The sequence below is a fragment of the Calliphora vicina genome, chromosome 1, assembly GCF_958450345.1.
Source record: "Calliphora vicina chromosome 1, idCalVici1.1, whole genome shotgun sequence".
NCBI classification, from domain to species: domain Eukaryota; kingdom Metazoa; phylum Arthropoda; class Insecta; order Diptera; family Calliphoridae; genus Calliphora; species Calliphora vicina.
The window spans coordinates 219,941-245,000 of NC_088780.1; the positions used below are offsets into that span (position 1 = coordinate 219,941).

The 25,060-nt window shown below is 31.2% G+C and overlaps 1 protein-coding gene across 1 annotated transcript in view; it reads right to left on the minus strand.

The window, feature by feature from the left end:
- Window positions 1-25,060, minus strand: part of 5-HT2B (5-hydroxytryptamine receptor 2B) — a 116,634-nt gene that overhangs the window by 84,903 nt on the left and 6,671 nt on the right. The window contains exon 2 of the mRNA XM_065498402.1: window positions 17,634-17,866. Coding sequence (XP_065354474.1) covers window positions 17,634-17,866 — 233 coding nt within the window. The remainder of the gene's footprint in view (window positions 1-17,633; window positions 17,867-25,060) is intronic.

The window sequence follows — 25,060 nt, forward strand, 5'->3', positions numbered from 1 at the left end:
GCTTTTATTCAATGTTAATAATGCCCACAGATATGTTACAGTTTGCTATTAAAGCACTTTTATTTTAAAGCATTAGGCTACTTTTAAATCAGCCGTTAAAATCGTTATATTTGAATTCAAGTACCATTTCGTAACAATATATATTTTCTATTTGTTTCAAATTTGACCAGAGACCGTTAAGGTCAGTAAATTTGAACCTCTTACGAAGGCTAAAATAATCTCTTAGGAATAAAACACAGTTTTAATGCTTTGGAGTACAGTACTTTTCGCGTATAGTCCATTCCGCTTAAAGGCCAAAAACGGATGTAAGCCAAAACATTCCTATTCACTTACAGGTTTTTTTTTTCAAATTTCATACAAATTATTTGTTCTAAAGTCCACTTCGCCTATAGTCCATTTTCGTTTAAAGGCCAAATTTTCTTTGCATGTATAACTAATATTGTATAGAAAAAATTTGCATAGTCCACTCTGATGACGAACTTATTTGTCGTGGAATCTTGAGTGATAGTGATATTTTGGACGATGTGGCTTCGGAAAAATAGAATCATTTATTGTAAAATCTTATTAAAAAAAAGAATCTAAGACTACAGAATTCTTTTAAAAGCGTTCAACAATTCGTAATTTATATTACATTTGGAAATTGATATTAATTTTGTGTTTGATTTAGTCATTCAAAGAATTAAGATGGATCTCATACTTTATGTTCTTTTGTTTTTTATTACAATAAGATTTTAAAGCATTTGAATTACAATAAATAATAATATGCAAAGGTTTTTGTTTTAAATAAACTTTTATTTTGTTAAAAAAAGTGATTTTATTGCAGAAAGTACATAATTTGTATTAGTCCAAAATGTGTATTTTATCAGGATTCAGTTATAATCCATAAAGTGGCTTATAGTTCTAATCAGCGTTGCCGCTTTGGTCCAATTGGACCAAAATTGGTAGTTTGAAGTTAACAAATTGACTTTTGGTAGTTTGGTTGGTTTGTTCCGATATTTGTCGTATTTTGGTAGGCTACGATATTTCTGAATACAGAAGTATTTTTAAGAACAAAATAATTAAAATAATAAAGCAAAAACTACTTATGTTAAGCCAAAATAATAAAACTACAAATTTGCAAAATATGAAGATAGCATTTTCTAAAATATTTAGTTTAGTCAGATAAATGTGTATTTATTTAGTAGTGTTGAGTGCAAAAAATGCCAAAGGGCTCTCAAAACTTTTATTTTCTAATAATATGTGTTAAACTCTGCTTCAATATCATTCTTCCTCTGGATAATTTTATAGCAGCAATAATATAATTTTAAGTTAACTATTAATTTTGAAACGAATTCATATAGCATTTCTCAAATATTTTAAATTAGGTAGGTTTTGGTAGGCTTTGGTAGTTTTTAATTAGAAATTTGGTAGGAAAAATATTTTACGAGTGGCAACGCTGGTTCTAATTCACTTATAGTCCACAAAAGTTGTGCAACTGTAGTTGTGGACTATAAGCGATTTTTTTAAGTTAAAGTTTTTAATACACTAACGGCCATTTTCACAATGTACGATTAAAAGTTAACGTGAACTTTAACCGCAAGTTAGGCTAATATGAATTTAACAATGTACGATTAATTCTTAACTGACACTATTTAACAACAAAGTTGCTGTTAAATATAACCGAATAAATTTCGCCGGTTAGCATCTTAATTGTAAGAAATATAATAAAAGACATGGAAAAACATTTATATTTTTGTAATATTTATAATTTTTAAAAGTGTAAAGCAAAGAAAAGTAAATTTTGCACGGGGTGATCCACATACCACCCGGATATTGCACTTATAAACGAAAAAACAAATGTGCACTTTTCCTTGTTGGTTTTCAGTAATTGTTGTTCAGTTTGTTCTGTAAATTTTACAGTTAGGTACCTTAATATTTTTGAGTTTTATACTTTTTTTTATTATACCACTAAGAAAACACAAATTATTATTTTTTATGCCGTCTTTTAGACAATTTTTTATATTTCAATCTTTCATTACACTATTTTTCGTAAACAAATGTATGCATTATTGCCATACTTTCTACTGAATGCTTTGGTTAAGTAATCAAATGATGGTGAAACGTAAATCGGTAACCGTTGGTTAAATGGTCCCCGTTAAACAAACCGACAGTTAGTTAATTTCCCGGTTAAAATGAAATAATCGTACATTGTGAAAATGGCCGTAAGGGCCATTATTACAACTTGCCGTTATAGTTAAAATTCATGATGTAGAGCTCTTGTCCTGGTAATAGTGTAAAAGGGCAATTAAGTGTCAACAAATTTTATAAATTTTGAACGTATGTTATGTATTTGTAAATCAGTTTTTAGCTTCTATCTTTTGATTTTTCTGTTATATTTTTTTAATTTCCGCTAAACTTCTCTTTTAACACTTTATTAGAGAAAGTACTCTACATTGTGAATATCGCTATTATTTCATAGAAATAATGATATATGTTCGGCATAGAACTATTTTTTTTAAGAACTTGAGTTTTCAAAATAACTATTGCATTCAACAAGTCATTTTATGAGATCTTATTTTAGTGGAAAAGTTTCAAGATAAAAGATATTCATAAAGAGTGTTCATTATAGCATCACCTACCAGCGGTTTTATTTCGGGTTTAAAACCTTTAATTATATTTGGAAGAAGCCATTCATCAAACATAAATGTTAATTTAAATGCCTTAAAGTATTTTTAATTAATTTCAAAATTCCCGACAGTAATTTTCGGGAATTTCCGGGATTTCCCGGACTCCAAACCCTAGACATGCCCTTAAAAAATAGATTTGCTTTGGATGGGTCTTATTTTGTTCATTACTATTTTGTTCAAACTAACTACTGCAAAATTTAAGTACAATCGGATAACTAGAACACGTGCCGGAAATCAATTGAAAGTTATAAAATTGGGGAAATAATGGTATTTTTTCGATGTTTAAAAAAAATTCCCTATTTAAATACTATTTAAACATTTGCAATAAACCTAAGCTTCTAGAAAAAATTATCTTTCTAATAAGGTATAACAACGAGTTTTATCTGATCAAATATTGAGCAAAAAGAACTAGTTTACGCATATTTTACTCGCATTTCGGTTGTTGACATAGTTGTTTACATAACTTTTGCATTCAAAACAGTGAGTAAATAATACAAAAATGTCGTATTTCTTGAATATATGACGTAGGGAAATGCTAAAAACGATGTTCATGTTTTATATCTTGTTAGAAAGATAATTTTCAGAAGCTTAGGTTTATTACAAATGTTTAAAAAACTGTATTTAAATAGCGAATTTTGTTAAGATATCGAAAAAAGTAACATTATTTACTCAATTTGCAGTAGTTAGATTTAGCTACTAATGAACATAATAAGACCCATCCAAAGCAAATATATTTTTTAACCCATTAACGCCGAATGGGTAGAAAAATACCCAAAAATAGAGCAATTTTAGAAAAATTCTAGGAGAGCGATATCAAAAATCTTTTATTCGGAATTGATAAAGTAAGAATCAAACTACTTAAAATATTTTTTTCGGGAATATTAGGTAATTCCTTGGTGGGGAACTAGTGGGCCAAAGTTGAGGAATTTTACAAAATCACAAAATTCGAAAATAAACGGCTCTAGAAAAAGTGGGGAGTGGAAGTCCCCATGCCCCATGCCCTTTTTGTGCTAGTAGTCTTAGATGTCCTCTATCAGTAAACAGAATAACCAAGTGATTAGACCCACTTTCCTAAGCTACAAGTACGATTTTGTGGATTGGGTATAAAAATACCCACTTCGGCATATGTGGGGGTTCTATAACATATGAAATTAATGTTTTAAGTAAAAATTTAGTTTTTTTTTTTTTAAAAATCATAATAAAAACATGTAAAGGTGTGATAATACATGACTATATAAAATATTTAGATGATGAAAGATAATGAAGCCAAACCTGTTCTTTTATACTGATGGTGATTATCACAATTATCTTATGTTGAAAAAAAATGGTAGTTATGTATGTGTGTGTATGAGTTTTTAGACCCCAAAGTTCATGGTGGCAGTCCGAAACTAGCAATCTAATCTACTTTCAGGTTACCAATAGCCACAGAATTAGTAAGATTGTCCTAGGAGGAAGTCAATTGACTCTTTGTAGACAGTAGCTACATTTTGTCGATTCCAAATGGACAACTTACTCTGCATTCGATTTAATATGACAGGTTAAATAACTGCTTTCTGAAGTACAATACAAAAAACAAGTTTCAAATATCCCAATCCCTAGATTTCTTAGGACCAGTAAAGTGACGACAGCCTCCGCCTTGCAATACCTAGGAATGTTTAAGTAACAACTGTATTCATTCTGCATTGCAATAAAGACATTCCTGACGAATGACCTAATACATGCAAGTTAGAGTCAACCAGATGTTTAGCCAATAGTGAAAATTAGTGTATTTTACGGGTGTATTGAGTCCTTGTCGAACTGCTGGGTAGTGTTAGAGAGTTCCATTCCTCCTTAATTTGTAATTCATTTGTGAAAACTTTACCAGAACCACTATTAAGTTACCATGGTTTTAATAATAGTCATAGAAAAGTTGAATAGGATTATTCGTGATGCAGAAATTCTCAATAACCCCATATATTTTCTATTAACAAAAATTGGTTCTATAGTATGGAGACCAACATTTCCATTATTTTCAACGTCAAGATACAACTTTAGTTCTTATAAATAAACTACATCTCAGACTTACCAGTCTTTAGTTATTTGAATTTCATCAGACATTAGTTGTGTTCGCGTACTTGATAATTTGTAACAATTTGTACAAATTATCACTGGAAGTTACGGGATTCCGTTCGTTTACTTTTAAAAACTTGTAACGAGAGAGCAAGAGAGTGTTAAAAGTGACAGTTCGTAGATAGAGAACATGATATTTTTTACTGGACTTTTTTTGTCCAGTAAAAAATATCAACATAAAAAACGTTAAAAACATATGGTTGCAAATGCAAACAAAACTAAAAAGTTGAAGATTAATACAATTTACAAGTTTTGCAAAGAAAAGAAGTAAAATAGCCCAAAACAAACGTTTTAAGTTAATTTATAATAAAATACAACTTATTTTTACAAATTGTTGTTCGCGTACTTTTTTTTGTTACTTTTCAGATTGAGAGTAATTTATTTTTACTCTCTAAAATAAAGTTACTGGATATTTTTTACTGGAAAGTACGCAAACACACCTATTTTGTACTGGACAAAAAATGTACAGTAAAAAATATCATGTTCTCTACCTACGAACTGTCACTTTTAAAACTCTCTTGCTCTCTTGTTCCAAGTTTTTAAAAGTAAACAAACGGAATCCCGTAACTTCCAGTGATAATTTGTACAAATTATTACAAATTATCAAGTACGCGAACACAACTATTATAATATTTTCTAAAAGTATCAACCTTATCTGATGAAAAACATCTGTGGTTTGCGTCATTAGTTTCCTCATCTATTTATAATTGTTAGCCAACAACTGTTAAAACTTTAAGATGTTGAAGAATTTGCAATAGATTTTAGAACTTTGTCAATTTTTACCGACTTATTATTGAATTTCTTTTACTCTGTCAAAAAATGTAACAATATTTTTTATCAATCCAGACTTATGTAGATCTATTGATGGTTAATGGTTAACATAACACATATAGTTAGATTTGTTTTCGCCATCTATATGATAGCTAGGCAGTAGCGGATCCAGATATACCATTTGAGGGGTGATTTTGGAATTTAAAATTTGTACTACATTTTTCCTTTTTTATATGAAAAATGTTCGGTTTTGGGAGGGAAATTCCTATTACCCCCTCTGCATCCACGCCTGTAGCTAGGTATTGATAAATCTATAACGTAATCCTTAAAACATCGAAAAAAATTACGATAAGGGCTTCCTTTTTCTGAGTAGCTAATTAAAAAAAAACATACATTTTAGAACCCATACCCTGCAGGCTCAGGTTTTTTTTAACGCTTTATTGATTTATGGAATCTGTCTGTTATCGACCTTACAATAAGTATTTAAATCTTATAACTAAAATTAAAACTATTTGCTCTTCAACAAGAGAGCCTTAATGGTTAACTGGCACTCATCTTAGCGGGGTGGTAGATCTGCTCTATGGAGCCTGGATCGGGTTTGGATCTGCACAAGTTGTCTTGCAAGCGTATTGGGATGGTTTCGCAGCTTCACAATATATTTCTCACGGACTTTCTTGAACTCTTCCTTTACCAATGTCACTTCTAAGTCTCTGTGAATGTTTTCATTTCTTATGTACCATGGTGCTCCCGTCATTGTCCTAAGAATTTTAGATTGGGTCCTCTGTATAAGATCAATACTGGTGTTGCTAGCCATTCCCCATAATTGAATTCCATATGCCCAAATTGGTTTTAAAACGTTCTTATACAATATGTCTTTATATTCAAGGCTTAATTTTGATTGGTAAACGATTAACCAATGAAAGCTAGAGGCTTTTAACTTCATGTGAAGTCTCTTGGTTTCTATGTGTCGGCGCCAAGTAAGCCGTCTATCTAGATGAACAGGTGGGCAATTTCCTCTCCTTAAAGCGAACGTAACATGTTTACTTTTCAGCTCATTTACCTTTATTTGCCAGTTTTTCAACCATGACTCCACACGTATGAGATAATTCTGTAGTTGACTAGATGCCATGTGTGGTTTTCATCTGAAATTGTTAGTTTATCGCACGTAGACAGGTCGGAGGTGTAAATCAAATATAGCGTAGTTCCTAGTACACTTCTCTGTGGAACGCCAGTTCTAATCTTGTATTCTCTCGTCACATAATCATTGTACTTAACTCTGAAAAGTCATAGTACATAGTGGTAGTAAACATTTGATTTTATGTACTAGACCTTTATGCCATACCTTGTCAAAAGCCCGAGCAACGTCTAAAAAGACGGCAGAACAATATTTCTTTAATTCAAATGATTTTCTAATCTCCCCAGTTAAACGATTGACCTGTTCAATGGTGCCATGATGTTCACGGAAACCAACTTGGTGTACTGGGATAATGTTGCCATCATTCAAAAAAGGAATATTTTCTCGAATAGCTTCGACAAACAAGGGAGTAGGCTAATAGGTCTATAAGAAGATGGCAGTGTTAAATCTTTACCCGGTTTAGGTATCATTATGGGTGTGTTCGTAAATGCAGTAAATTTGTGCATCACTGATGCCACGACCTGCAAACTTTTGCAACATATAACTTAATGATGCATTGGTTGCACAAATTTGCAGCATCACTGCCAACAATTTGCATTAAACAACGTTTGACGTAAAGCAATAATCGCAAATAAGCTTTTTCGAACGCTAAAATTTTAATTTGCTGCAGTGATGCAATCATACTGGATTTACGAACACACCCTATTATTTGAGAAATTTTCCAATTTTTTGGATAAATTCCTAGTTTCAAGATCGCATTAAACAATATGAATAGCACAACTATTGTCACATTTGGTAGGTTTTTAATCATTGATGGCGTTATTAAATCATATCCCGGTGATTTTTTCAAGTTTAATTTATTTTTAATCATTCTATTAACATCCTCAAGACCAATAACGAATTGGGCAGCATTAGCCATTGTTGAAACTGGCAATTCTTCTGGCTCAAACTCATTTGCCGTGGAATTGGGTTGAAATACTTCACTTAAATGTTCAGCAAACACTGCGGCTTTTTCTATAGCACTTCGTGCCCAGGTTCCGTCAGCTTTTCTTAAAGCGCTTTGTGCCTCTACCGGTGGCTTAATGTTCCTTGTTGCCTTCCAAAGAGAGAAATTTGTGTATTTTGTACTCGTCAAACTTTTAATATAATTTTCGTTTATGCGATCCTCTTCTAAATGAGGGGCTCTTTTCAGTGCTTTTCATTGACGGTCCAATCTATGTCTTCCTCACACTGTAAATTAGGATTTGTGTGGATGTGACTGCTATATTTTAGCCAATTTATCTTAAAATACAAAGAGTCCTTAGGAAATATTGGGATGTTGGGTCTCTCACAATAATTAATAATTACAGGAGAGTTGCATTTCGAATATTTCTACATATGGCGATGTCTATTAGATCAGGAATTTTTCTGGGATCAGTTGGCCAATAAATTGGGTGTCCAGGAGACACGAAATCTAAGCAATTTTTGCGATCAACTAGAGCTTTATACAGCTGTCTACCTCAGGGATTTAGCAATCGCGAACACCAATATTTATGTTTGACATTGTAGTCTCCACATGTCAGAAACCGATCTCCTAGTGTTATAAAGAATTCTTCAAATTTCTCATTGGTCATCGAAAAACGTGGTGGGCAATATATAGAGCTCAGAGTTAATTCTCCAGTTGGGTATTCAATGCGAATAGATGTTGCATAGTGTCTCAATCGGTTTCTAATTATGATACCGGTACCGCCATGCAGTGTTGTCAGATTAGCGGATTTTTCCCCAAATTGGGGATTTTATTTTGTAAATGGGGATAAATAATTGGGTTTGGGGATATGGGGAACAGTTGGGGAAATATTGTATGTTTTGGGGATTTTTATTTTTATTTTTTCGCTTTAGTTTTCGTATATGTATACTGAATCATTTTATTTAATTTATGTAAGAGATTATTTTAAAATCGTAAGAAAACATTGAACTTTAAGTCTAATAAGTCGTAAAATTTCAACAATATGTTATTTTACATTTTATACTGACAATCCTTGTTATTATGAGTTATCAACAGACGTGAATGTTTGTTTTAGAAGAAGAATTTTTAAAGTTCAAAATGGCAAAAAAAATAATAATTCCACCTGGGAAATTGAATATTGGTTTCAAGGTATTTCTTATGGAATAAAATCTGAAATTTAAATGTATATAAAGAAAGGTATTCATTTCAAAATTAAATGGAAAATTACACTCTGAGTTCTCTTACAGTTGGTTATAGTTTGTTAAAAATACAACTTTTTGTGTAATTTGTATTACACATTTTCTTTTTTTTAAATTAAACATACATACATACATACATACATACATACATACATACATACATACATACATACATACATACATACATACATACATACATACATACATACATACATACATACATACATACATACATACATACATACATACATACATACATACATACATACATACATACATACATACATACATACATACATACATACATACATACATACATACATACATACATACATACATACATACATACATACATACATACATACATACATACATACATACATACATACATACATACATACATACATACATACATACATACATACATACATACATACATACATACATACATACATACATACATACATACATACATACATACATACATACATACATACATACATACATACATACATACATACATACATACATACATACATACATACATACATACATACATACATACATACATACATACATACATACATACATACATACATACATACATACATACATACATACATACATACATACATACATACATACATACATACATACATACATACATACATACATACATACATACATACATACATACATACATACATACATACATACATACATACATACATACATACATACATACATACATACATACATACATACATACATACATACATACATACATACATACATACATACATACATACATACATACATACATACATACATACATACATACATACATACATACATACATACATACATACATACATACATACATACATACATACATACATACATACATACATACATACATACATACATACATACATACATACATACATACATACATACATACATACATACATACATACATACATACATACATACATACATACATACATACATACATACATACATACATACATACATACATACATACATACATACATACATACATACATACATACATACATACATACATACATACATACATACATACATACATACATACATACATACATACATACATACATACATACATACATACATACATACATACATACATACATACATACATACATACATACATACATACATACATACATACATACATACATACATACATACATACATACATACATACATACATACATACATACATACATACATACATACATACATACATACATACATACATACATACATACATACATACATACATACATACATACATACATACATACATACATACATACATACATACATACATACATACATACATACATACATACATACATACATACATACATACATACATACATACATACATACATACATACATACATACATACATACATACATACATACATACATACATACATACATACATACATACATACATACATACATACATACATACATACATACATACATACATACATACATACATACATACATACATACATACATACATACATACATACATACATACATACATACATACATACATACATACATACATACATACATACATACATACATACATACATACATACATACATACATACATACATACATACATACATACATACATACATACATACATACATACATACATACATACATACATACATACATACATACATACATACATACATACATACATACATACATACATACATACATACATACATAAAAAGAATTGTAGTACATGTAAATATGTATGAATTAAAATTAAACTAGTATTTTCACTGGGGATTTTTGGGGATATCATAAACTGTTTTTTGGGGAAGTTCGGGGATAAAAAATTTAAATTTGGGGATAAGTCTCGAAAAAAATCTGGGAACCCTGCCGCCATGTGCCTTACCATCCGGATGGTTTGTGGAATAAAATGTGCATCCTGATATATTAAAGTTACATGTAGTCCTCCATTTACGCGGTTTGTTGGGCCCAAAAAAGTACCGTGTAAATCATATTCGCGAAAACGAGGTTCTAATTTAGAACGAAAGGCTTTTGTGGGACCAGTAATTTTTTATTTCCCGTAAAACAATACATCAGTCACATAACAAAAAAGAAATTGGGACCTAAAAATCGCGTTAAATAGAAATCACATACATATGTACATACATATGTATGTACGGTTCTACGCACCGGAATGACCCGAGTTAACTCGGCCAAGGGCTGTCAACTCAGCAAACAATGATGCTACAACAACATAAAAATTCAAAATCGAGTTTTTGATTGATTGGGAACGCAACGAAAATTGGGAACGCAACGGCACCGATCAGTAACGAAAAACCTGTCATTTGGGGCCAGAACAACAACAACTTCAAGTAGGTTGTTTTCGGTGCTGTAGGAGCGAAATTATTTTAATTATTTTTTATTTCAAATTTAAAGAAAATCAAAATTAATAAAAAAATCATTTTCTTTATTTTTGTCAGATTTTGTCAAAAATAATTAAATTCTATTTAATTTCCAAATGACAACTTAAAAAATAATTTCGTTCCTGTTTTATGCCGCAACGCACCCAACTGAAACGAGACGGTGACGAACAGCAACGTTTTTCAGTTTCAGTTTTCGTTATCGGCGCCGATTACGGTGTATGCGGAAACCCATCTTAAGAATATAAAACAAATAATTTATTTTTAAGTACAGTACAGTATGTACAGGAGAGTGTCCCAAATTTTTTGTTTTGGAATTTTGGAAAGCATACCCTCTATTTCTTTATATATATAAAACTATAGTTAAATATGAAATTTTGTCTTTCTATCTTGATTGCAACCCGTGCCGACTTGCGATTCAGTTTTGAGGTACATTAACAAGGGGGAAAAATTAAATTTTTTCAGTTTTTGTAAAAATTGTGCCATGACTAGCAAACCCTTTAGTTTCCGTTATGGAGCTATGCTTTAAATTTGAGCTAGTTGGACATGATCCTGAATTCAAATACAATATATATTGACTTCAGGTATTTTAAGTATTTAATAAAAGGAAATTCAGTTATTTATTAGGTAATTGTTTGCTTCGGAATGAACAAAAATTTTTACAAAATTTTCATATAGAAACATATTTAAAAACGATTGCTATGTTCATTTAAAAACAAGTTATATTTGAACACCCTCTCTCAATCGTTGACTCCTAGTTTAGCTCGAAGGTCACTGAAACGCTTGATGTGTAAGGCCTTTGTAAACATATCAGCTTCTTGATCTTTGGACCGGATAGACTCAATTTTTACATAACCGCTAGCATCAAACCACGTAGCCATAAGGCTTCTGAAACCGCTTAACTTAATGCTATATACTCCGCTTCGCTTGATGAAGTTGCAACTGTTTGTTGTTTCTTTGATGACCATGAAACACAACAACCATAAACTTTGAATAGGTATCCACTAACTGATTTTCGGTCTTTGATATCATTTGCCCAATCAGCGTCGGCAAATCCCATAATGGGAATATCACTGTTTGGGGAATAAACCAGCTTAATATTCTTTGTTCCTTTAAGATAACGTACGATTCTTTTAAGATGTTGCCAATGTGTTTCTGTTGGATTTTGTTGAAAACGTCCCATATAAGCCACACAAAAACAAATATCAGGCCTACAACTGAGCATGGTGTACAGCAAACTGCCAAGTAACTCACGATAGGGTTCATTTACTTTTTCATTTATTTTATCTTCAGGTAACAGTTGAAGTCCTTTTTCCATTGGCGTTTTTACTGAATTGCAATCAGCCAATCCAAATTTTGTTAAGACCTTTTCAATACTTGCTTCTTGTGATAATTTTATTTTTCCTTCATCATATTCGATATTAATTCCAAGAAAATAGTTTAAAGTACCACAGTCACTCATTTCAAATTTGGTCGATAAATCACTTTTAAGTTTCTGAATTGATTTTACTTGATTTCCTGCAATCAATAAGTCATCCACATATAAAACGACGATCAGAACCATATCTTTATCAAATTTAGTATATAGACAGTAATCCCTATTTGATCTTCGAAATCCAAGGGTCAGTAAAAATTCATTAAACTTGCTGCTCCAACTACGTGGGGACTGTTTAAGACCATATAATGATTTGTTCAGCTTAAGTACCATTCCCTCTCTTAATTCAACGCATTCAGGTGGTTCAAGGTATATATTTTCATTTAAATTTCCATGTAAGAAAGCCGTTTTGACATCTAATTGATGGAAATGATAACCTTTGTGCATTCCAACAGCAAGTACAACACGTATTGTAGTCAACTTCGCTACTGGGGCATATGTCTCGTTGTAGTCGACTCCATACTTTTGCAGAAAACCTTTCGCTACAAGACGAGCTTTGTATCGTGATGGTTTTCCATTCGGATCCTCTTTTATACGAAAAACGCATTTTGATTTTAAAAGTTTAGCCATCTTAGGTTGTTTAATTACTGACCAAACATTATTATTATCCACAGACTTTAGTTCATCAGATATAGCAGCCTTCCACTCTTCAGTATCAGGTCTTCCAAATATTTCGGTATAGTTTTCCGGAACAGCCTTAAAAACATTAACAGCAGAATCCGCTTATAAACCAGTTATATAATCAAATAACTTACTTGGAAATTTGCGCTCCCGACCGCTACGCCTAACGGGTTCAATACTGTTTTCTTCTTGCGATGGGAGCGCAGTGGATGCTTCAGTAGAAACGGAATCTTGAATTTCCACAACATCATCATCATCAGTTAAAATGCTGGAATCAACTTCATCTAATCTAACTTCATGGCTATTTTGTTCATCATCACAACTTCGTCTATTAGATTCAGCAAAAGTACCATTTTCAGCATTTGATTCAACTTCAGTACTTGACTGAGCCGCAGCACCATTTTCATAATCACTACTCCCCTCTTGCTGATGGCTTACGACAACACATTCGTTTTGTTCTTTTATAATATCTTTAAACGGAAAACATGATTCATCAAATTTAATATCGCGTGAGGTAAAAACTCTTCTATTTTTCACATCCCATAGTCGGTATCCATTATGAGTGTAACCAATCATAACTGCTTTATGACTTCTACGATCAAGTTTCTTTCTGCATTGACTTGGAATCCATGCATACGCCTTACATCCAAAGTAATTTTGATATATCAGGCTTCTTTCCAAACCATATCTCAGCAGGTGTTTGAAAGCTTTGTAGCGAACTTGTTGGGCATCTATTTATTGTGTATGTTGCATCTAGTGCGCCTTCATTCCACATATTTTTCGGTAGATGCGATTTAAAAAGCATTGCTCTTACCTTTTCCATCAATGTACGGTTGAATCGCTCAGCGACACCATTTTGCTGAGGACTATAAGAAATTGTGGTCTCAATTTGTATACCTTTTTCCTTATACCACTCTTGCTGTTCTTTTGAAAGATATTCACGACCCTGATCTGAAGTGATTTTTGAACTTTTTGAACCAAACATTGCTGTTGCCATGGCCTCATATTCTTCGATTTAAAAACTTGAGATTTCTTTTCTAGAAGATAAATGACAGCAAAGTGACTGAAGTCATCAATAAATGACACAATGTAACGAGACCCATCCACAGCAACAGGATCTATCGGTCCACATACATCCGTATGAATACGTTCCAATATTCTTGTTGCTTTATTACGAGTACCATCAAAAGGTTCACGAGAATGTTTTGCTTCAACGCAAACGTCACAAAAAACATTCGATGTTAATTTCTTATTAAGTTTTGGAATCATGTTACTTTTGACTAATGAATCTAATCCTTGTTGACCTATATGACCAAGTCGACGATGCCATACAACTGCATCATCCTTATTGCACATATTAGCTATAGGCTTTTCAATCATGATTTCAATTTCACATAAATTGCCATTCAAATATGCTGTACCAATCAGTTCCTTATCTTTCATAATTAATGCTCGATTGTCAACGAACTTTACCTCAGCACAAGCTTTTGTTAATTTTCGTACTGACATAAGATTATCTCTTAGATCTGGTGCATATAGTACATCTTTAATTTCAATATCATAATCAGAATCCGTTTTACAATGTATTTGACCACTTGCTGTAGCTGATACTGATATATTGTCCTTTGCAATGTTGATTTCAATAGGAACAACAAGTTTCTTGAGTTCAGTAATGTACCAACTTTCGTTAGCAAGATGATCACTAGCACCAGAATCTAATATAAATCTAACTTTTGAGCCTCCATAATTTTTATTGGAACTATTGCCAGCCATAAAACAAAATTTTTTATCGGCAGCACGAGCTTCTCGAGTCTTGCAGTCTTTAGCTTGGTGACCGAACTTATTACATTTGTAACACTTACCATTAAACTTTTTCTTAAAATGTTTTTTACTTGAGAATGCTGTCTTTTCCTCAACTTCAACATCAACACGATCATTTAGTTTAATTTCTTCAGCTATTAATCTTTCCTTTATAAAGCCAAATGTAAGTTTGTTGTCATCTATGTTTTGTAACGCCGTCACTAATGGATCATATTTTTCAGGCAACGACAAAAAAATTTGTGTAATTAACGATATTTAGCCTTCTTATCCCGTTTAAAAAATTCGGCTCTTGCAGCTGCTTCTAATGGTGGATCATCGGTTAGAACGTCCAAAATATTCATAGAATCCAAATGAATCTTGACCCTGAATTGCCAGTTATCATACCCACAACCATTTAATTGCGGAATACCGTTTACCAATTCCTTATTTTTGGGCCCATAACCTATTAACTTCAGGTATTTTAAGTATTTAATAAAAGGAAATTGAGTTATTTATTAGGTAATTTTTTGATTCGGAATGAACAAAAATTTTTACAAAATTTTCATATAGAAACATATTTAAAAACGATTGCTATGTTCATTTAAAAACAAGTTATATTTCAACAATATAAATCTATTAAGAACTTTTTTATTTCGTTCATTAATTGAAATTGAGTAACTAATTCTATAGTAAATTAATTACATATTCACTATTTCTAAATTATTTTTAACAAATTGTATTATACATCAAGCTCTATCAACGTTGCCGAATCTTTGCTTAATAAAGTGGTCTTGTGGAATTACACAATGAAGGGAATCTTTCCAAAGTTTCATATCATTGTCAGTGAACGTGGCTAATTTGAAGTCAGGCAGTGCATGATTGACGCATTTACAAATACGCAAAAAGTTTATTACCATGTTAGACAAAGATCTTCAACCGTTTCAAAATCACATTCTCCGTCACATTCAACTCGACTTTAATCTAAGTTAATATTTTGTTTATTAATTGCGATTCTTCTAATATTTAGCCAGCTAAATAAGAAATATTTTATTCCGTACCTTTTATTTTCATTGGTTCAAGTCCTAAGTTAAACATTTTTAAAGATTTGTTTTTAGAATTGTAACTTCTTGCATTAATATTTATATATTTATAGAAGGAGCTATCGGAACACTCATATACAGTGATCGAAAGTCCCTTTGTTTTCAGTTATTTGTCGAATTTCAGAAACTATTTACGCCAACATATAACATTTCAATTATTAACCCTATAGGTACAATATACTTATTCTTTCCTTATATTATATACCAAAGCTGAGTAGAAAGTAGATAGATAGTTATGAACATAGCTATTTATATCTTTCTAAATGTTTTATAACACCTAAAACCAAATGTCAAGTTGGCCTAAATGTCATAAGACTGTATCCGGTTTTTCTTCTAAAAAATTTAATTTTCTTCTTGTTCTATCACCAGCTGTGAAATGAGGTAACAATTTCTTCATCAATAAAAAATATTGAATTTGTTCAAAAAAAACCCTAATTCCTTTTGTTTATCTATTCCTATTGGGGTCTTATTTCGAGTAAATAAAATAAATACCTACATTTATTTTATTTACGGATCAAGGTGATTTTCTCTCCAGCATTCCAACCACCACTTTCTGAGCTAAACAGAAACAATACAACTTTTGTGAGTCATTATTACTTATATAAATTTGGAATTATGAAAAATTTTAAGCAATTTAATAATTTTTAGTATATGTGAACATTTTCGAATTATTCGCTATTCGAAAATGGCAATTTTTAAATTGTTCGAATAAATATTCGTAAGAAATTATTCGATTAATTAATACCCTACTACGTATACACGGTTGTCATATTCTTACAATATTGTCAGAAAATGTTCAATAAATGGTTAACACACATATGTTTCAACATAAGATCTCATGGTTGTGTTAACCATTTCCTGAGCATATTCCTGACAATCTGACAACCGTGTGTATGTATGTAGCTTTAGTTATATTATAATTTAGCTTATTATGTTGTGAAGTTTTTAGGTAATTTACATAAGTCTGCTGTTATATTGCTTATTAATTTTAAATTTTATTGCATGAACCATTTTTTGAGAAATCGTAGAATTTTTGGATAACAGCTGTTCATAAAGTTTTCATTATACATAGCATCACATATCAGCAAAATGGTTTAATTTCGGCTTAATGCTTCTACTTTATCCTTAATGGGGGTTTAAAACCTCCACTAATATTTTAACAGTTAAACAGAGATGTTATACTTAAATTTATAAAGTATTTTTAATTAATTTTAAATTTCCCGGGAATTCCCGGTATTTCCCCGTCGGGAATACCCGGACCCCAAACCCTACATGTAAAGTGTTTTCTGGGAAGTTAAAAAAATATCTACATATGTATATATTTACCTTTGAATACATTAAACTTAATGGTAAACTCATGGCAATCGATAGTAACCATACGAAAACAATTTTTAAAGTAACACGCCTCCGTGTCTTGTTACGTCCAAAGCGCATCGGATAACGTAAAGATAAATAACGATCAACAGAAATTGTACATAAATGCATTATACTGGCAGTACAAAACAGCACATCTAAACAAATCCACGTCAGGCAGTGCTCTGAGCCCAAAGGGAAGTAACCTGAATTAGAAATAGATGAAAGAAGGAAAATAACAATAAAAAAATCACAATAATTAAATTAACATACATATGTATCAAAGTTGGCTACTAGTAGCTAGCATTTGGAAGATTGTTTTTTCAAAAATCACCAAACCAAGTGTTTTTCGAGTACTTTTGGTGATCAAAAACTTATTAATCACTTACACAGCTAAAAAATGACTCAATAATGAATCGCGGTTATGATTAAAAAGTGTTTGTTTTAAAATACAAAAACAAATTGTTTAGCAATCGCAAATGGATCATCTAAGCGTTTAAAATGTAAGTATTTTAACCGTTATTTATGAGAATAATTTGAGCATGTAGAAGATTGAAAACTGCTTGCTCGCAAGCAGATAATGCAGGTGTTTGAAATGTGATTATTTTTTTGTGTTGTACGATCATATTTTGCGCAGATAGATGATCAAACACTGCTTGGTATGATGGTTTTTTATAAAATATAACGGGATCATTTTTGCGTATTGTGAAGGAAATGTCAAAAAGTTAAATTTTTGTCTAGTTATAAAAGTTACATCGAGGTGTTAACATCAGGGACCGAAAATAATAATTATTCTTGAAATTTCTAAGGAAAAAAGCCATCACAGGATAATATCGGAGAGTCAAGTCAAGCATACCATTTTGATTGTTTTCAACTATAATTTCATAAAATAACATGCTTTTTAAATTCTTGATTTTTATTTTTTTTGTCAGAAATAATTGTTATTTTCTGATTTTTATTTTTTTTGTCAGAAATAATTGTTATTTTTGATTTTTATTTTTTTTTGTCAGGAATATTTGTCGGACTTTGAGTTTTATTTTTTTTGTCAGGAATATTTGTCAAACTTTGAGTTTTATTTTTTTTGTCAGGAATATTTGTCAGACTTTGATTTTTATTTTTTTTGTCAGAAATAATTTTTATTTTTTTATTTTTATTTTTTTTGTCAGATATATTTGTCAGACTTTGATTTTTATTTTTATACCCTTCACTGTGAGTGGCATGGGTATAAGTTTGTCATTCCGTTTGTAATTTCTACATTTTTCATTTGCGACCCCACAAAGTATATATATTCTGGATCGTTATAGATAGCGAAGTCGATATCGCCATATCCGTCTGTCCGTCTATTCGGCTGTATGTTGAAATCAACTTTCCGTAGCCCCCAAATAACTTACAAACATGATTGATACATCAATATATCGGGAATTTTTCCGGCTCGTTTGTCATTTAAAATCGGCCCACAAATGGCTGAGATAACGGGACAACCTCGATTTTTGGCCTATTTTTGATCTCAGCCATTTGTGGGCCGATTTTCTCGATTTTAAATGGCAACCGAGCCGGAAGAATTCCCGATATATTGACGTATCAATCATGTTTGTAAGTTATTTGGGGGCTACGGAAAGTTGATTTCAACATACAGTTGATTTCAATAGACGGACATGGCGATATCGACTTCGCTATCTATAACGATCCAGAATATATATACTTTGTGGGGTCGCAAATGAAAAATGTAGAAATTATAAACGGAATGACAAACTTATATATACCCTTGCCACTCGTGGTGAAGGGTATAAAAATAAAAATCAAAGTCTGACAAATATATCTGACAAAAAAATTAAAATCAAAAAATAACAATTATTTCTGACAAAAAAAATAAAAATCAAAGTCTGACAAATATCCCTGACAAAAAAAAATAAAAATCAGAAAATAACAATTATGTTGTGATTTTTATTATAAATGTCATAATTGTTACGGTCCCTGGTTAACATTGTTAAATAAATTGTGAAAGATATTTGAAAAGTGAATAACTTAAATAATAAAAAGTGTAATTAAATTTAAAACATATATTACAAAAAAGTAAGTTATTGTTATTAAATTTAAATAAAAAAAGGCAATGTCAGCTAGACAAATAAAAAGATGGGCTAAAAAAGAAGCCGAAAATTTAATTTCTCCAAAAAATAAAAAATATAAATCTGAAAAAAGCATACAGAATCAAATAGAAGAAACCATTCCGGAATATGAAGAATCAAGTCAAAATATTAATAATTTTTATAGTGACACTTTTAGTGATTCCAGTGATAAAAGTGAAGAAAATTAGTTTAATTTGTGTGAAGAACTGGCTAAATGGGCTATTCAATTTCAAGTTAGCTTTGTTGCAATTAATGCACTTTTACTTTTAATACTTAAATGCAATATTAAAGTTCCAAAAGACGCTAGAACTCTTTTAAAAACGCCTAGTTCTGTTGTTGAGAGAATGGTTGGTGAAGGCACATACATTCACTATGGATTAAAAAATGGATTAACCGATTTCTTGGTAAGAAGTGATTGGAAATTATTTGATATTACTTTAGATTTTGACATTGATGGCCTGCCGCAATTCAAAAACAGCACTAAACAAGCTTGGCCGATTTTAGCAAGTGTTGCAGAATCGAAATATGTTTTTCTTATTGGTGTATATGAGGGAATGTCAAAACCTAATTGCGCAAATGATTTTTTACAAGAATTTATAACAGAACTTAATGTTCTGATGCAAGAAGGATTGGTTTTTGCTGATAAGTTTTTTAATATTAAAGTACGATGTTTTGTTATGGATGCTCCAGCAAAGTCCTTTGTTTTAGGAACTAAGGGGCATAGTGGCTACTTTTGTTGTTCTCGCTGTACTCAAAAAGGACAAATCGTTAAACATCGTCTTATTTTCTCGACCGAAAGCGAGTGTACGATAACAACCAACGACACCTTCAGAAATCGTTTTCAACCCGAACATCATTTAAAACAGTCTATTTCACCATTAGAAAAACTAAACATAGACATTATTTCACAGTGCTCTCTAGATTATATGCACGCTGTATGTTTAGGCGTAATGCGAACATTATTAAATGCTTGGGTAAAAATAAAAGGAGAACAGTATTCTTTAGTTTCGTGGAAATGTAATACAATTTCAAATGAGCTGAGTTTTAACACACATAATATAATAAAGGAGTTTCAGAGAAAGCCTCGAAGCTTAAAATATCTTGAAAGATGGAAGGCAACAGAACTAAGACAATTTCTGCTTTACACGGGTCCTTTTTTATTACAAAATGTTTTAAGCTCAGAAAGATATAACAACTTCTTGAAATTGTCCTTGGCTTTAAGAATTCTTTTAGATTACAATGATTGCAGAAAAAACAATGATTTTGCGGAAAAACTATTAAAATCATTCGTAAACGATATTCCATCATTCTACGAATCCTCTTTTCTAACATACAATTTCCACGCCTTGTTGCATATTCATGAAGATGCTAAGCTTCATGGCTCTTTAGAAGACATTAGCGCTTTCAAGTTTGAGAACTATTTACAAACAATAAAACGGAAAGTAAGAAAGGGGCAAAGCGTTGCCGCTCAAATTTACAAAAGACAGGTAGAAGCCAGTTTTCATCTAGAAAAGGAGAAAGAACAAAATTAAACATTTGTGGGAAAAATTAAAAATGGCAAAATTTTAAAAGTTTATGTTAACGGTTTCTTTTTTTCTTTGCGAGAACCTGACAACTTTTGCCTAATTCAGAATAATATTGTTAAAGTTACAGAAATAAATAAAAAAGAAAATGTTTTCGTTTTTGTTGGCAAAGAAATAACAAACCTCACTGCTCTTTTTTTGTATCCAATCGACTCAACATTTTTTAACATTTACTGGTCTGCTGACATTGCTTGAGATAAAACAATTACATTCTCCATTAATGCTATTGATAAAAAAGTTATATGTTTGCGTAATTCTTCAAACAACAGCTACTCTTTTACTCCACTCATCAGCCATGTCTCAAAGTAATATTTTTGTCTCAGACGATTTTCAATATACACCATCAAAAAATGTAACAACATGTAAGTAAAAGATTGGTTAATTATATTTTTCATCTTTATGCAGAAAAGTTTATTTTCAGTGCAAAATGTGTACGTCCCACAATCTGATAGTATTTTAAGCGTAATAATTGAATTACGCAACGAAATTACATCATTAAAAACTGAAGTTGTGGAATTAAGAAAAGAAGTCAAGGAGCTAAAAGAAGACAATAAGCGGTATTTAATAAAATTAACTGAAGAGGTCATTGCCGTTAAACTGGAATGTCGAAAATACCACGGCGATAACATAATGATTGAAGAATATAAAAACGCCCAAAACCTTCCTAGACCCGCTTCCGAAAATCACTTTAACGTGCATAAATCGCTTAAAAATGTTGGTATACTCACAAAATTCAACATAGTAAACTTTCATATAGACACAAATCACACGACCTAATTTCATGGTGATCGGTCCATAATTGGCCATAGCCCCCATATAAGGCCCACTTCCGAAAATCACTCAAAAATAAAAATTATTGAAATTTTAAAAGAAACATTTTTTTACTCTTTTACTTATTGTAGGGTATTATATGGTCGGGCTTGACCATATAATAACTTGGCCAATGCTTATTGGCCAAGTTATTAGCGAATTTAGATATTTCGAGTTTTTATATAAAAAATCGATTTTTGGTCAGAAATATGAGTGATCACAGATCGAGCTCCTTTTCTTGATTCAACGCTTATTGGCCAAGTTATTAGCGAATTTAGATATTTCAAGTTTTTATATAAAAAATCGATTTTTGGTCCGAAATATGAGTGATCACAATTTATTTGATCACATACTAAAATTTTATTGATCACAGACGGATGTGTTTTGCAGATATATTTAATAATCTATATACATATAATGATTTTTATTTACATAGATAAGATTTGAACCACTTATTGTTAGTTCATTAAATAATGAAGATACAATAAATAAATGAAAAACAAGTAAGAGTGCTATATTCGGCTATGCCGAATCTTATATACCCTTCACCTTTGTTGTGGATGCATTATTATTTTTTATAATTAGTATATAGGTATGTAATACATACCTACTATGTATGTACATTGCCCACTTTCAGCGTACAGCATCCTAAATTTATCAAGAACACAAAAAACAACAACAACGCCAAACGAAACAAAACCCAAAAGAAAAAACAAAAACAAAATACGCAAGGCAATGAAACCAACACACATCCAAACATACGTTTAATTGTATAAAAAACAACAACAACGCCAAAAGAAACAAAACACAAAAGAAAAACAAAATACGCAAAGCTTGCACATCCAAACATACGTTTTCTTGTTTTTTTGTCAAAGCATGCAATACATTGTGTTTTTTGATGAAATTTTCAGAGGTTGTCTCGGATTTTTGCTCATATCTCCGTTATTTATGGACGGATTTTGCTGATTTTAAATAGCAAAATTCTCGAAAGTATGTCTGACAGAATTGTTGAAGATTTGGATCCCGGAGATATCTGGGGCCTTCAGAAAATTGATTTCAACAGACAGACAGACAGACAGACGGACAGACAGACAGACAGACGGACATGGCTTAATCGACTCCGCTATCTATAAGGATCCAGAATATATATACTTTATAGGGTCGGAAATGAAAAATGTAGAAATTACAAACGGAATGACAAACTTATATATACCCTTCTCACGAAGCTGAAGGGTATAAAAAGAAGTAATTTGCCATGTAAAAAAACATAAGGTAGACATGTTATATATCAATGGATATAGGATTTTTTCAACTCTTCAAAAATGTATATAACTTTTGACAATTAAGAAATTTTTTAGATAACTTAAAAAGAATAAAAGTACTTTTTTCCCAAAAATTAGCGAAAAATCGCCTTTTTTAATTTTTTTAAATTCAAATGCATGTAGCTTTAAACAATTCTTCCTTTATTTGATATATACATCTGTTGCTAATACTATAAAAGAAAAATGGGAAAATTGGGAATTATTTGGAACCACGTTCATCAAAAAACTTGAGTAGGGTGGATAAAAATGTTGAAAATTTAATTTTCAAATGCGAATATCTCCTAAGCTATAAGAGATAATTGATAGTTATTGGTGTAATTGACTGGCCCAGCTCCAGGTAGGCTCATGACGTCCAGATTCAAAACTTAAACTTGACAACACTTCCCCTTTGCGCATGTGAAATTTCATTCAAATCGGACTAAGGGTTTAAAAGTTATTTATTTTCCTCTTTTTTTCTCATACCACTGTGCAGCACAGCATTGCCGACTATTGCAGAGAGGATTTACTATGTCCATGTGTATAGGTGACACCAAAGTAAATTAATAAAGTAGACTCAGTAGAACAGCTGACTATTTTTTTTACTTTGGTCTGAACTGTCAATTCACTTGTGGTTGTTGTGGCGAAAAATACAACAAGCCCAAAAGCAAAAACAACAACAGGCAACTTTGACAGCTCAGACCTTAAACCAAAAACAAAATTGCTTGTGGTTTTTGTAAATGTTGTATTTGTTGTAGTACTGTCGCTACTTTATTAATTTACTTTGGGTGACACTACACCAGCGAGCTGCAGTGAACTCTCAAATGAGCTCTCTTGTTTTTGTTTTCACATGTACGCAAGCACACACATTGTATAAAAACAGTCAGTCTCGCATGAGCATTGATAGAAGCAGGTTGTGTTACGCTTTTATGTTTGTTTATTTCATTATTTCAGCTATTTGTTTTTGCCAGAGAATAATTCTCAACTCATACAACTACAATATCTAAAAACTGTAGTGGTGTGAGTTTGCATTTCGCTGCACTACACAGAGAGAAATAACATGTAATGTTAAAATAAACCTCAATTAAAAATTCATTTGTTATTTTGTATAATTTCATCATTCATGTGATCGCTGCTTTTCAGTGTACTGAAATATTTGTATTTTTTTACGCTCTTGTACTGAGAAATAAATAAAAAAAAAGTTAAAAAAGAACAAACATGCGGCATAAACCTGCTTTGTTGAATGTTGGCTAACAACCAGCGTTGCCGCTTTGGTCCAATTGGACCAAACTTGGTAGTTTGAAGTTAACAAATTGACTTTTGGTAGTTTGGTTGGTTTGTTCCGATATTTGTCGTATTTTGGTAGGCTACGATATTTCTGAATACAGAAGTATTTTTAAGAACAAAATAATAAAGCAAAAACTACTTATGTGAAGCCAAAATAATAAAACTACATATTTGCAAAATATGAAGATAGCATTTTCTAAAATATTTAGTTTAGTCAGATAAATGTGTATTTATTTAGTAGTGTTGAGTTCAAAAAATGCCAAAGGGCTCTCAAAACTTTTATTTTCTAATAATAT